The 16,545-nt window shown below is 34.9% G+C and overlaps 1 protein-coding gene across 4 annotated transcripts in view; it reads right to left on the bottom strand.

Annotated features, from left to right (window-relative positions):
• The window catches only part of LOC142980422 (uncharacterized), a 40,891-nt gene that overhangs the window by 19,652 nt on the left and 4,694 nt on the right, over positions 1 to 16,545 (bottom strand). For 2 of the 4 annotated variants that reach the window (XM_076125786.1, XM_076125787.1), the window contains exons 3-4: positions 12,701 to 12,739; positions 4,226 to 4,336 (exon numbers count right to left, since the gene is read on the bottom strand). In XM_076125786.1, coding sequence (XP_075981901.1) covers positions 4,226 to 4,336; positions 12,701 to 12,739 — 150 coding nt within the window. The remainder of the gene's footprint in view (positions 1 to 4,225; positions 4,337 to 12,700; positions 12,740 to 16,545) is intronic. The other 2 variants (XM_076125788.1, XM_076125789.1) reach the window with 2 other exon arrangements.

Here is a 16,545-nt window from a genome sequence, read left to right as displayed (position 1 = left end):
CATGAATGTGAACAAAATATAATCCAATTAGCACCGTCACGTGAAAACTTGCGAATTCATTAACCATTAGCGTTGTGCACGAAATGTACCGAATATATACTTATTGCATGTCTCTGAAGGTAATGAATTTAATTAGAGCATGTTTATATTCATACTTCATGCGAAAGTAACTCTGTCTGTCTATCTATCTGTTACTCAATCACGCCTAAACTACTGAACCAATTTGCATGATATTTGGTATGGAGATATTTTGATACCCGAGAAAGGACATAGGTTACTTTTTACCCCGGGAAAATGACGCATTCCCATGGGAAAATTCAGGTAGCGGACGAAGTCGCGGATAAAAGCCAGTTACTTATAATATAGAAAGTGAAATTAAAGTCAACTGATTCATTTGGGATAAATCGAGACACGAATTTTCTATAATAATAAGGCACATGGGACTAACACCGTAAATAGCCAAACAAAATAGTGTATTTCATACACCTGTGCCTACACCTACGAGAAAAGCAGACGCCATAATATGTATTAACTTTTCCATATCTGTTAATTACTAATAATAAAATATCGACGTAAGGTGTGGACCTATAAATAAAGCTATCAAGAAACGTTAATCGATCTAATTTCCTTAAGTGATCTAATATTACTTTAGCTGTATTTTGACTTATCTGTGACCGTCGTTAGAGCCATGCTATCGGAACTTTCACGTATAATCTATAGGCCAACAACTTAGAAGAGAGGCTTGCCTTTGCGCCTGTCGGAAGTAAAAACAGATTTTTTAAAATCAGTGGAGAAAGACCAGGAAGGCTGACCCCACTACCATATGGGATTCATAGCATGGAAGAGAGAGAGAAAGAGACAGAGAGTGACCCGTAGGCAGCTGACGGTGCCCTGTTTGATAAAGCTACTTTTTTAATAACTAATGACTTCGTGATAAAATCTTGCAAGCCTAAATTTTTTAAAATACATTTATTGAAGGCATTCAAAGTCCCTGCATTTAGCTAATATTGTGGACTCAAGGCCTCTTCCTCGTTTGGGAGGCGACCCTTGCCGAGCAGTGGGACACTAAGGGGTTAAAAAAATCTTTATAACTCGTGCATATCAATGTTCTCTACTAAGTTACCGTACTATAGTCACTGACGTAAACTGGATACACTTATACACGTGTTTAATAATTATTATGTACGCTAGTTAGTTGCAAAGTAATTACAACTTTCATTTCTATTTTAAATACAACTCTTGCATTTAGTGTGCAGGACACTAAAAGCTTACGGAGTACAGACACAAAGCAAAATAAGACTTGAACAACTATTTATGGATATAACAGTTAAGCTTGCAATAATATTGTTAGTACATCCATAATCCAAAAGCGGAAGTTGCTCAGTCTGTCTTTTGTTTTTTTACAACTAAACAACAAAACAACTGAACTACTATAGATGTTTTTTTAAAAGACGGTTTTATCTGCGTAACTTCGCTTGCGTCACATAAGAAAGAATGGGTCATAATTTTCCCAATTTTTGTAAGATTTTTCGTTGCTACTTCGCTCCTAATGTCCGTAGCGTGATGTTATGTAGCCTAAAACTATCCTCGATAAATGGTCTATTCAACACAAAAATATTTTTTCAATTCGAACCAGTAGTTCCTGAGATTAGCGCGTTCAACCAAAAAAAATCTTCAGCTTTATAATATTAGAATAGAAGAATAGATAGTATAAATTCATTCAGCCGGAACTGCAGTTTTAACTTACTTTTCATATAAAAACATGGAAACACAAACATGACGTCAAAATAATCAATAAACGCGCAGGTAATATGGTAATTTAATCGCGACTTCCCGTTTCCTTTTGAACAGGTCAAACGGGGACACCCTTTGAGCGAAATATTAAGTTACCCTAACACATTCTCCGAGTTATTATAAAAGAGCTCCTGTTACCGAACGGTTAAATGGTTTTCTTGTTACTAATATTGTCACAGTGCGAATTGTGGGTTCGATCCCTGGCGGAACAAATATTTGTGTAATCAACAAATAGTTATTTTGGTTGCACTTTGCGTTCGTTGTTTGTATGTTTGTAAAAGTTCTAGCAACACAAAATTTGAGTAAAAGGTTTTTTAAGCCCGTTACCGTCCCGCCGCTGGGCAAGGGTCTCTACCCGAACGAGACAGGGGCTAAGCTTTGAGTCCACCCACTGGCCAAATGCGGGACTTAGCTCTTCAAAAAAGGTATTAGACAAATTTAAGCCGTACAAGGTTTTATCAGTTAGATATTTAAAAAAATATTACAGTTACATTGTAACATGTAGAATATGTATACTAAAGCCACAATCAATAGTGTTAAATTACGTATGACATACATTGTTATGACATTCATACGATTAACGGCAATAGGGAATGAATTATAACAAAGAAAAGGGCGTTGTCTATGGAAATAGGTCAGAGAGAACATTTACTGAACGCCAGGAAATTAATGTCTTTCAAACATGACATTTAACAGAAACATTATTTAAAATTCGTTATACAAATGTGTTTCGTTCGTAGAGTTGACAGTGTCAGATTTACATTTTTAATTTATTTAGTAATACATTCATTTAGTAGCAGTTATGGTGTAATAAAGTAAAAGTTCAAGTAAAAAAAACATAAAAAATACATATTTTATTGGAAATGTTATTAAAATCTGTTCAGCGATTTAGTAGTGAAAGCTTAACAGACAAACAGAGATACAGATATACTTTTGCATTTATAATATTAGTTTCAATACTAAAATTGAAGCACGAGGTATGCAATAATTTGATATGCATAAAGACATAATATCCCTTTTTCCTAATAGAGGTATGCAGAAACCAAAGGACGCCACTTGGCACGATCCTTACAAACATCCCTTACCTTCTTCACATCCATACTTCTTGTCATGGTTACGAGTACTAACCACCTGACTTTGATAAGCTTTTAGTAAATCAATTATTATTTCATCATAACAGACACTTCAGTGATATTTATTTGTATAGGTCAGTTGTATTGACGTGAAACAGAAGTCTGCATAAATCGGATCAAGGGCGATTTTGATATGTAATAATAGAATCATCTTGTAATCTCCTTTACTTCGGCTTTCAAATATGTTGATACACTACCGATATAATGTAATTTAGAAAGAAATAGTAATGGCATGTGAGTAACCTATTTTTGAAAAGTACAACCTAAAGATTAACATTAGTTAGTGTAACGGAAAGATTTTGACGAAATGGTTTTGTGTATCTTGACAGCCAGTTTATCTGATAGATTGGCTATATGACATTAGTTGTTATATGAACCTATACTACGTTTAGTCCGCGACTTGGTCCGTAAAGTAAGATTTCTTATATCAATATCTTTTGTAGATACCTATATCAAAATGAAATCTAAACAATATTTCGAAGATCTGTGTTACAGGACAACAAATTTCCCTACAATCGTTTACCTAGACATGATGATGATCGACGATCCCAAACCAGACTATATTCATGTTTCTATAAACAAAGAAGATTTTATGGAGTGCTTTACATTGAAAATGAAAATAATAGTATAATGGACGGGAAAATGCCTTTTAACTTAATAATGGATGCAGTGAAAAGCTTTGAGTGATGCGGCGAGTGTAATACAATCATCCTTTTAAAAATATTTTTACGATGCATTAAAGTTAAATTTATACGTCGACGTCAAAGTATTATGTATTGAGTGGAGTGTATATTGATTGATATTTCCCGGAATAAAATGTAATAAGTTACTTTGCATATGATTTTCTGTTTGTAAAATACATTTAATAGTTTGATCCTATCGAACGGATCCCTTTGAAATTAAACTCTTTTTCATTCTTTACAATCCAACTTAAGTAGAAATATGACGTACACTTATTTAAAAAGATAATAGACTCGCGGCTTGCACCGGCTTCGCGCGGATTAAGAATATATTACATACTTTACAAAAACGAACATAATAAACTGAACATAATTTACACTTAAACCTTCTTCGCGGAATGCTCTACTTATCTGTGTCTAGTAAATTTTGAGTTTACTGCGAATGTACAAACCGACAAACGAAGACTTTATTTTATAATATGAAGAGATTTGGCTAGAAATAGTAACTACATATTAATAGCCTGTTTTAATTCACATTACGACCTAGAGTCTAGGGTCCAAACGAAAGCTGATAAGTAATATAGGTAGAGTAATATAAAGTAAAAGTCTAGTACTTACCCGACGGATGAAACTTGGAGACATCCGTGCCACATTTCTCTCTGTTGTACAGCAGCTTCTTGCAGACCCGCCATGGTCCGAAGTAACCCTGGTCGAAGTTCCGATTTTCTACTGAAATAAAAACATGGAAAATTGTAACAATTTATTAAATTTTTAAAACAATTTATGTTTTACTACGGTCTAACCCCTCCTAAATTACGGGAGGAGACCCTTGCCCAGCAGTGGGACAGTAATGGGTTAAATTTATTTATTTACTACGGTTCTATAATAAATTATGAGAAAGTAAACTTGTTTGTAAATTAGTAGTAGATAGACTACTAAAACGATCTAGACTTAACTCCGATTTTCTGATAGTTTATGTACCTTTATAAAATAACTCGAATCTTGAAGAGATTGTAAAGATATGCAGAAATTTCCTATACCTATAAAGAATCTGTTGTGTATTGTCACACAATAACTTACAACTATAAAAGGAACAGTACTATTTCACGGTAAAAAAAAAACCCAGATGGTATCTCCCCAAACATTTATGCATGGATATTATTAGCAAAATCGTTTCGCTAGTCATGTAATGTCTCAAATAATAACAGAGGAACATAATTGCGAGTTAACGGAAACATTTACAAATTACTGAGCGCTAACTGCGAATTTCCTAACAAAAAAACATAGTATGTCACTTCATGGCATCGAACCTGGGATTACACAATGTAACTAAGCATCAATTTTAACCTAATCACCATAAAAACATAATAAGCTTTTTGCTTAAGCGCCATACTTAACGAGCTAAAGATGTAAAGTAAACAGCCTGTATCATCAAACGGCCATGCATAAACAAACACCATATATAAAATTGATGAGGAAAATATTGTGTGACAGGATGACGTCATCACCCGCCCGGTTACGTAAAGCGTTATGAGATGCGTTCTATTGATCCACAGTCCATTCCATGCATTGCCAATTAACATACTCCACATAGTAGGAGCGTTAGAACAAATGTACGTAAAATCTCAATTATGTAATGCTCAATACGCTATGATTGAAAAGACATACAGAAAAAGTAGTTAGAGAAAGCAGCCGTCATTTGATATAACAAGTACTGAAAAGCAAAATTATACAGAACTAGAATTATATAGGAATTTGCTTTTCGAATTCACGTCCTATAAAAAATCTAAACTATTCGTAAGTCTAGTTCTTAAAGCATCAATAAAATGTTATCAATATTTTTTACGTTCCACCAAATATCGAAACCTAGAATAATTGATGGTTCATGAAGGAGGTCAAGGCGAAATCGAAAATTCTATACACTACACATGGATATGATGTAACGTAAAAAATATTTGCTTGTACAAATGTAAATCAATTTCGACCTTAAAACCACCTACACAAGCAGTTTGAACAGATTTTGACATGACAATACCTTAATAAACCAAACAAGTTTGTAACCGATGCTGTAACCGAACTACTAGAAACGGGCCTAGTGTCTTGTTAGTACTGGTAATAGTCAACTATTCTTTAGAATGACCTTAGAATATGGTGTTTTGAATATGAATAGTAGTTAGTAGTTACATGCTGATTACAGCGCAAGCGGATTTACAACAAGGTCATCGTGCGGACGCTGATAGCCAAATTGTAGAAATGGGTAGGACAATGTTCTGTTCCTGGTGTTTATCGAAGGTCTGCACGACTGAAGGTCGGCGACTTGCTAAGAGGAGCACAGAGGGCCTCGTCACGATTTCCTAGATGCATACTAATTGAATTCGTAGTGTGTTGCAAATTAGACGGTTAGATCTAACAAGGCTTGTCCGTCTTTCTTCCCGTCTCAATAAAAACGTCAGGGACTATCACTCGCGTGCGACTGTCTTATTGATTTCAGTAGCTTTCAATCTTTAAGTATTTGCCTCGTTGACGCAGACAAACACTTTAATTAATGACTCATTGTCGCGCAATTAACTCACGAATTCCAAATTCTAGGTATTGAAATTGCATTGAAGACAATTAGTGGCTTTATTGAATTCTAATAACTTTGTTTTTTGAAGAGAATAACGATGAGTAGAAGTCCCACGCAACTCGTCTTTGTACAAAAGGGGCAAGGCCGTAATATAATATGAGAACAAGAACGGGTTATCTTCACACATCGAACCGAACATACCCCTCTTAGGTATGCAAGGTTTTTCTTTAAGTTTTCCTGCACCGATGACGTACAGTATTTTCAAACAGAATAATGTAGCATTTAATTTGCGAATCATTCACATGAGTACGTACAGCTACAGACTTTATATTGTACGTACAGAGTTCAGTTTAAAATGAGACAACGGTATTCAAATTGTGGTAAGACATAATTATATAAATTACAAGCTATCTAGAAAATATACGAAGCAAGTCTGTCCCCAACCAAGGAAAATGTTACTCTTCTAATTAGGTACACTGCGCCTAGTGCGTCTTGATACTTTAAACAAATAGCTGCAACACGCAGGATCAATATGTCATGATGAAATCAGGACATTAGCATGGCCATGTGCACGACATTAACTCACTGAGTCATAAGTCATCATGTCAATTGAGCACACGATGACCGACATTCACCTACAGTTCGGGTCACCAATGCACTTAAGAATAAGCATGATGCTTGAGGAAAATTTCTACAACTGTTTCTATGAAACAGACTGATGTAGTTGCATACATGGAATATGAGGTCTTCATAATGCTTAGCTTGTAAGATTATTTTTTGTAGGTAAAGGAAATGAGACTTAAAATTACTTTATAAATACACCTTAGTTAACAAAAAGTAGTAGGTAAGGGTCTTAGTAAGGGTCCTTAGACCTTGAGTCCATTGGTTGAAAAAAGTAGGTATGGCCGAAAATTTGCAAGAATATAATTTTGACTTCATATGGTTGCTCAAGATTGTTTTAATTCAAACCTTATCTGAGTGACACGTTGAACAAGGCCTGTCACTGTGATACCAGAAATGACTGACCTTACATTTGGAATTTTTACTCCAAAAATATGTCGAAATAATGATTCAGAAAAGAAACTTTGCAACATAAACAGTGCTAAAATGTGCACGCAAATAAAATTTCAGTCATTTCAGATTTGTAACGGGTCGTTTGCGAGGGTCGAGGAAATACAAATTGCGTATCGAAACAATATGAAGTTCTATAGAAGCTACAATTTAATATTTATAAACCGACAGAAGCCAATCAATAAAGAACGGTGCTTGTAAAGAAGGTCCGCAACGAATGGTTATAAAGACGATACTAATGTGAAAGTCATGGCATAAATACGTAGGCCTTAAAAGATAAATATTGGTATAATATTGACTTAGCTGGCTTTATTGCGTCGATTTATTGACAGCATTTTGTATTACGTCAAATGTTGCACTGTAGTTTGCTTTGAGGTAAAAAGTACTTGGATGATGAGCATTGGATGTGCAGTGTGCATTGAATACATAATACATATATCAGTATTTCTACCTGCAAGGTCTTATACAGTATAATAATATCAGTCCACTGGGATGTGATCTCTTCGATTCAGTCTTATAAATGTTCAGATCTACATTGCACGCCTCCGCCGTGGTATACGATATAACTAGATTTGTCCGTATGTCTGTCTACGTCAATCATTTAGCATTTATGGAAATATGGCCAGTGATAGACGCAGATAGAAAAATCAAATTACAGATGACTGATACCTATGGAATATGCGCGCATAACGTATTTGTTTCAACGCCCAAAGTAGGTTTGTCTCAATTAAAATGATTAGTGGGTTGGGTATTTTGTTGTGGAATGATACCTAGTTATATAAAAATGTATTTCAAAAGGTATCCATAATTGAAATTGCAATTTAAAATAGCGCTGTACGTAACTGTGAACGTTAAGGAGCTGCATAGAACAATAAGTCATAAAGTGTAACGATAAATTTTACGATTCAGGCCAGGCCCGGTAAACTGATAGCCTATATTATCGAGTACAACATATTTCTAGTATTCGTGCATAAGAAATAAATGTATTAGCATCATACGCGTAATATTGTTCGAAAGGACACGAAAAGTGGAACAAAATATCAATTTCATGGACGTCACGATACCACGAAGGAGGTTCTGGGGAGTTTAATAAACTCATATGAAAGATAGGGTACATTTTGTTCGTGCCTGCTTTTTGCAATAATCTAAGGTTTCATTGCTATTGAAAACACTGATTGAAATTCTTTCGGCAAAATATCAATAAATGCATTCGAGGTGAGCCTTACTGTGGAGGGCACATTGGAACTGGAAAAGTTTACCCTAGACACTAAGCTAATAAAGGTCGGTATTTTTTTACAAAGTAACTACTCATTTTGACAGTAGCTTAGCCACTCAATATATTTAAGGAACTAAAACTGCTGCGTTTTTGGCATGAGGCTGCAGGTATGTCATAATATCGCTACTATGCATGTAACAAATTTTATGAATAACTAATCTACTCAGTTTAACGATTTTGATACTTTCAAAATTATAATTGAGGTATTAAACCATGTTTCAAAAATATCAATTATTATGTCATTGCGCTATACACAGCGATGTATAATAGTGTCGACATGATAATTAGTCAAGCACATCTTGCAAAAGAGATGCATGTCTCTATACAACTGTTATAAATGCCAGACTTGACACTTCATTTAGCATCAATGTCACGGACAATGCGGCCAGCGAAGACTAATCGCTAAACAAAAACATTTGTAGAAAAAAAAAACATTTCTTCTTTAGGACCCTCGCGTATCGTGGCGCTCGGAGCCGAGGTCATTTGCCTGTCAGTCAAAAAAAAAATAGCGGTGTCATGCTGGCCATTGATGGCTCGATACGAACCGGCAAACAATAACAGTTACATTATTGTAACTTATACGAAGCATTCCGATCTAAAGAAACGCTGTGTTTCAGAAGTTCCGCTTTCTGTTCGATTTTGTTCCCAATAAGAGAAAACTTTTGTACTTATTGTTCGTGAGAAAATTTACAGGTGTTTAAATACAATACTACGAAATGTTAAGGTACTTTTTGTGGTACATTTTGCGACATATTTCTTCCTATGTGACGTTACCCATTCTTTTTATGCTTCTGGAGCATTACTTTTCATTTAAAAATCTAAGTATGATTAACTTTTAGTTTTAATTTGTGTCCAACTCTATTGCTACTGTTTACAAGTTAGTCTTTAGTAGTTTATTTAAGCGATAATGGTTTTCCATTTTCTTAATATCCTGCTTCGACACGCATTGATTTAAAATTAATAAGCTGCTATCTTTTTTGAAGACACCGTTATTAGCGTTGGCGTGAATTATAGCCTGTCGTCTGTGAAGCAATAATACTGCTATTATACAGAAGGCTCGTTGTATAGTTTTATTTCACACTGATATTAAGATAATAATTGTCTATTAGATAGTTTAAATATTAAATGAAATAGATTTTTAGTTTGAAACTACTTTTTATCTAGTGTGAAATAAAAACTGGTCGTAAAAGCTACATATTTTATACCCGGGAACAAAAGACGTATTCACAATATCGCAGAGAAAGGATGTTTGTGGTTGTAAAATAAAACTACCGCGAGAAATAAACTAAGCCGTCCCAATCTCCGCATCCTTAGAAGCCTTTCAATTGAAAATATATAAAAAGCACCTTTTTTATGGCAACAATACGCTTATTAATAATCCAGTTCTTTTGGAACTTTTTTTGCGAGTAGCGATCGGAATAATTCGATGCTCAAAATTAAATCCGCCTTAGCACACGTAACGAATACAGATTCAGCGATCACCGTGTTCAAGTTTTAATATTCTAGAATGAGCGGAGTGCACGACGCCTGTGTTATAAATTAAAAAAAACAACTCCATAACTGCGACCGTTGGCACATCTCCCACAAGTTTGTCACAAAGGTCTCGCGGGTCAATAACCCGTTTGGCGGGCGCGCCACATTTTTTAAATGCAGTGTATATTCCGACTCAGGTAAACATCGTGATGCCTACGAGTTAATTATTATAATTATAATAGTTCTGTTTGTCGTGTACAGATGGAAATTAAACGGAGGTTGCGGTAAAGAAAACTTGAGTAAGTAGGTAAAACGTCCCGTAAGCAGTCGTTAAATTGCTTACGTAATCTACAACAAATTTAATTGCAGTAAAAGTGTGAATAATTTTTACAGAGAAATAATCTTTTCTATTTTGCTAAAGAAATCATTTTCTAAAAAGACAGTTTAGCTCAAACTATGCGATCAATAGAAATTTGAAATGGTCATCTCAAATAATGGAGGTTTGGAGAACAATTTTCCCGCGAACAAAGACCGAGTTTCTAAAATGATTTGAGGAGCTATCATTGATGTTATCTGATAAATAAGGTACGTTAGAAAGGCGAAGGTATAAAGGTAACAGTAGAAGAAGGTAGGTGCGCGGTTTGGCCCACTTTGAACGCGCGCAGTCTTGGGACTGCCACTTCCGTTGCGCACTCTCGAAGGAACACGAATGTTTACATAGAAACAAGTATATCTTTAACCAAGTAAATGCCAAACAGATAATACTAGAGTAGGCGTTGGAAGTTATAAGCAATAGTCCGAACTATGGGTATGATCGTCAAGTTAAGTGGAAGGATAGCTTTACATTATTTGAGTCCTCATATTTAGCATGTTTTTTTGGTACAAAAACAATAAGTACACAAGCATTGATATGCCTGATGGAAGGTGGACATGATAATAATATACTGTCCAATATTCTATAGGCATATATCCTTCCAATTTCACCTTATTATCTTAATTTTAAACATGCCACGTGCTACCCATTTACTATCTTTTTTCGATGCTAACAAGTAGTTTTCTATTTTTATCTCAGATCCGTTACAAGAGATTTATGAACTAAAAACAAGTTTGAATGACCCCTTCTTTAAAAAATAGTAATCAAGGATCCATACAAATAGCCTCATTAATTATATTTGTTTTTATATAAAGGTTTTGAAGATACTCGTTGCAAATCACTTGTATGTCGCAATAAAGTTTAGAACATCGTTCTTTGTTATGCCAAACATAAGAATGGGACACATTAAGTTAGAACTGCTAATTAATTCACTCCTTTGAAACGAATGCCGACAGCAAATGTACGGCGAAAATTAACTTAAAAATAGTTTGCGTTAAGATAGACAAAGATGTCATCTTTTTTGCTCTGGTCCTATCAAAATTTCAATGACAATCATCTATTATATTCTACTAGCAGCCTGGCTTTACCCGGTTTAAAAAGTATTTTTACAAAGACAAGCAGAAACCTCCTTCAGGAATCACTCTATCTATTAAATAAACCGTATTAAAATCCGATGCACAGTTAAGATTTAAGCATTCATAGGGACAGACAGCGGGAAACGACTTTGTTTTATACTATGTAGTGAAATCAAAATCAAAATCAAATCTATCAAATCAGATCCAACGGTAATTTTATTTATTTTTTGTTTAATAATGTCAAGAAATGGTAAAGTGTATGGACCTCGCACCCTTTTTAACAGATAAACTTCGCTCTATTTTCAAGTTTGATTTCTTACCTAGATACTTATTTAATACACTAATTGGGTATTCATAAATCCAAAAATGTACTGTCCTTTTCTAACCTCACCAGTAAGAACGAGAGGATCGATAGAACAGGCATAACCCACATAAAATGCTAAGTCTTTAATGTCTCAATGTCTAAGAAAGTTACATTCTAGGCAAGAGTCTAGCGTCTGAGCATCTTACAACCGGTTTTTATACTGATCAGGTAATAATTACGGCTTGGATCACGCGACATGTGAGCTATGTTAATAAAATTAGCATAGTATTAAACCGTCATCGGAAATGTTGAGAATAGTGAAATCAAAAGATCTTTATAATGGAACGACGTGAAAATCATCATGGGTTAGTATGACTGGGAATGATTCTTAGTTGGTTATGCTTTATGTATGCATTTTGCATATATGAATGTAAATAGGACTAAATAAATAGGCATGTAGACAGGTAATGAAAATTATACAAGTGATACTCGGAAATTTCTAGCAATTAACATCATGCAGGATGATATTTTCTTAAAATGAGGAATATTTCCTGATGGAATAGTGAATACGAAATGTTATTCATGTCGCGAAGTTTATGAACAGGATTAATCCGAGAATAGCTTATCGACATACAAATATTTTTTGTCAAAATTGTCGGTTTGTATGTTACAGGTGTTACTCGCTTATAACTAAATTAGCTATCGTAAAATACTAAAAATCCACCACAAGTCTTTTTTTTAAGACATTTAACGCACTAAGTTTTGCTCTTATGTCGCGGGGACTTTTACTTACATACAAACAACGGACACAAAGTACAACTAGACCTGGAACCATTTATTAGGATCGCACAAATAATTGTTACGTGTGGAAATTTAAAATATAGTTAGTCACAGGACATTAAAATTAGCCACCACCAAACCACCACCTTATAGAGTGTATGAACAGAAACTTACGATCATAATAAACTGGAGCGAGTTGTATGTCATTGTCATCTGAAAGAATTAGTTTATTATTCTAAGTGCAAGGGGTTTTCAACAGTGTATTAACTACAGACTATATTCTATTTGAGTATATTACACAATTTGTTATATGGGTAATTGCTTCTTGTAAATCGAAATACAATCACACATGATTCTTTTGGCATTGCAATTTAGTAACTTTCAAAACAGGCTCGGTCGCTTCATCAAATTAGCGAACGATAAAGTCAAAATAAAATATTGACACTGCAATTAACATAGTATTTTTTACAAAACAGCCTTCACCATAGTTACAAATTCTTAACTTTACCTTCAATTTAAGTTTTTAAAAATCACCAGTCGAAAAATTCAAAAAGTATCAAGTGTGTTTGTACCTCGTACAGTCTATTGAACTATTACATTTTAGACCTTAGCTTGAAAATTTAAATGTAACTTTTCAATGAACTAGTAGTGTGCATTTCAGTGCTATAAAACAAATACTCGTTAAGACATAATAACTTTTACTTTCGTAATACATTATTTATGTTTATTTGCTTGACATCGATTCACAAGAAGCCGGGTCGACACTTCAAGCTAACACGTAAATAATAGATGAACGTGTTTCCGTGTCATAAGTTATTTAACACATAGAACCTTCACTGAGTTCATTATGTAGTTTATACTGAAACGTAACTGAAAATGAAGTGACGCTCAAGATCTTTTTTTTTCAAAACTTATTAAAATGACGATTACGGTGATACATAATTTTGAGTGACTTTTCAGTTTGAGCTTGTAATGTTAAATAAAAAGCATGCACTCGTTAGATATTCTTCGAAATATCTATAGTTTAATTTACAAAATAATGTGCATTATTTTAGATTTAATAGTATTGCCATTGATCGAAAAACATATTCGATGATATTGTGAAAGAATCTCCTATCACATATTTGTTTAAAAAAGGAGGCTTTAATTCCAAACTTTGGAACTATAATTGCATTACATTTATTGCAAATAAATTATGTAATATTATTATAAATATTGTACAGTAAAGTACGATTTTATTGTACGAAATTGGATTTACAATATTATTTGTGAGAGAACCAACAGTTGCGGTTTTTAATTTGACTGGCATCAAAAGGACCACAGAGCAACTGACAAATTTAATAGCGGTTTCATTTCTCTATCAATATATCAATATAATTTTGTCAATGTTGCGCTTTGCCTTTGATATATCATATACATGATTTATTACGTGTAAAATATATAATATCGAGGCAAATATTGTACAATAATATTAATTAACCTCAGATAAACCCGGGAGTTCAATTATAATAGCTTATTAAATCAAAACAATATGTCATATGTGTGTACGATACATTATTTCCAAGTAATTATACATCTATACTAATATTATAAAGCTTAAGAGTTTGTTTGTTTGTTTGAACGCGCTAATCTCAGGAACTATTGGTTCGAATTGAAAAATTATTTTTGTCTTTAATAGATTTTAAGGATTGCACCAAGTGGCAATCTATGCCTACCCGTATGACAAAAAGGCGTGATATTATGGACTAGCTGACCCGCGCAACTTCGCTTGCGTCACATAAGAGAGAATGGGTCATAATTTTCCTCGTTTTTGGAACATTTTTCGTTGCTACTCCGCTCCTAATGGTCCTAGCATGATGTTATAAAGCCTATAGCGTTCCTCGATAAATGTGCTGAAAGTACTGAAATATTTTTTGAAATCGGACATCAGATTCTCAGATTAGCGCGTTCAAACAAACAAACAAACTCTTCAGATTTATAATATTAGTATACTCGTAGATTCTGTTTAATTAAGCCATTAAAATTGTTTAGAATAAGTAATCGATGACTCAATGTTATTGGAATCTATCGACCAAATAAACATGTGTAGGAATATTTCAATGAGGAAAATCTGAAACTACAATTCTATACAGACTACCTAAATAAATAAATAATTTGAAACATATTGGGTTTATCTGAACAAAACAATATTTATTCACCTAGGTACCTAAGTAGATTCCTTATGGAATTGTTGGACAATTTAAGTACTTTAGTTTGTAATTGTAACAATTCTCGAACAATTTCAGCAGCAAAAATAAATGGTTTTATTATTCAATGCATGATGTTCCATAGGATAGTCTTCTTTAATAAATTTAATGGACATTCAATAAAAAAAATCAATTGGAACCAGTAGTTCCTGAGATTAACGCGTTAAAATACTCTTCACCTTTATATTATTAGTTAACCAGTATTAGTACCTATTATCCAGAATGATAGACCAATATCCATTGCACATGTGCATTAAAACATGTAGGTAATTTATTCATTGTAATGCATAAATATCACATTAAATGTATATGATAATAATCTTTGTTTTAAGCAAAGATTTGCTACGCTGAATAGGCAAACGGAGCGTGGGAGTTAAAAACTATTATTCATGGCGATCATCGTGTTATAATGGTAAATGAGACGTAAATAACTGTACTGTAAGGTACGATTCAGACCAACCGGCTCGCGTCGGGCCGGGCCGGGCGGCATTTTACAATGCGGTAAAGAACATTGAATTGTATCAACAGTAAATACAGTTCATATTTGCAAGCAACTTACGCATAGCTATCTCCGTCGGCATCCCGCGACGCGTCGCGACCTGTCGCGACGGCCGACCGGCCCCGACCGGCTCCGACCGGCCCCGACCGGCTCCGACCGGCCCCGACCGGCTCCGAACGGCGCCGTCGGCATCCAATCGGCTGCCGTCGGGTCCGTTCGGAGCCGGTCAGCTGTGCGTCGTGAAATACGAACGGAGATTACGGTGCAGCAACTAGCGAATCATTGAAGTTGTGTTCTTCAAGCGACAGTTAACATATTAAAATCAAAAATGGATACGGAAGAAAAACTAATTTCTTTAGTCCAAACATATGATTGGATTCCAGCGGACGCTGTCGGCTGCCGCGGCACGCGTGCGGCTACCGCGGCAGCCGTACGCATACCGCAGTAGCGGTACAGCTCCGGCGGACGCGTTCGGCTGCCGCGGCACACGTTCGGCTGCCGCGGCACGCGTACGGCTCCGTTCCGATGCGGGCCGACGCTAGCCGGTTGGTCTGAATCGTACCTAAGTGTCAATGTTTTGGGGACAACATCCTTTATAATCGAATACGAAATGTTTAGATTTAGTCTGTGTAAGTCAGTATAGAGTCTTGTGTGCAAGGTTTGCGGCTGTGTAGCCCGGACGCTTATGCAGCTGACGATGGCCTGTTTGATACAGTTACTTTATTTTGATTTACCTACATACAATTGTTAATTATAACCTACGTAGATTAATCGTAAAATTGTCGGGTTAAAGGTGTGTAGTCTGTTGTACCTACTTGTAACGCACTTTACGGAGAACTGCTAGGTAAAACCCGACACCTAAATGATTGACTGATTATTCCAATCAGACTCTAATGAAATTCATGTTCAAATTACGATGAAACCGTAAGTTATTCTTAAGGAAAATACATTTTCTATGGAAAAAATATCCATAATGAACGCATTAATAAATCTGTTTAACTTACTGTACGGTAGTTTATCGATTTAAGGCCAATTATCCCTATTGCGACTACTGGAGTCATTCAGTAGAAGCTAATTATCGTTGACTGTAAGTAACGGAGGATAAATTATTGAAAATGCACTGATAAATAAAACCTAACTGTCATTAACTGTAAAGACCCTACTTCTATTTTCAAATGTTACTGACTCTTATTTCTATAACTAGCTGACCCGCGCAACTTCGCTTGCGTTACATAAGTGTTAAAAATTTTCCCCGTTTTTGTAACATTTTCCAC

The sequence above is a fragment of the Anticarsia gemmatalis genome, chromosome 18, assembly GCF_050436995.1.
Source record: "Anticarsia gemmatalis isolate Benzon Research Colony breed Stoneville strain chromosome 18, ilAntGemm2 primary, whole genome shotgun sequence".
Lineage (NCBI taxonomy): Eukaryota > Metazoa > Arthropoda > Insecta > Lepidoptera > Erebidae > Anticarsia > Anticarsia gemmatalis.
The sequence above is the reverse complement of the archived record's forward strand: the minus strand, read 5'-3'. Positions and strand labels throughout refer to the sequence as shown.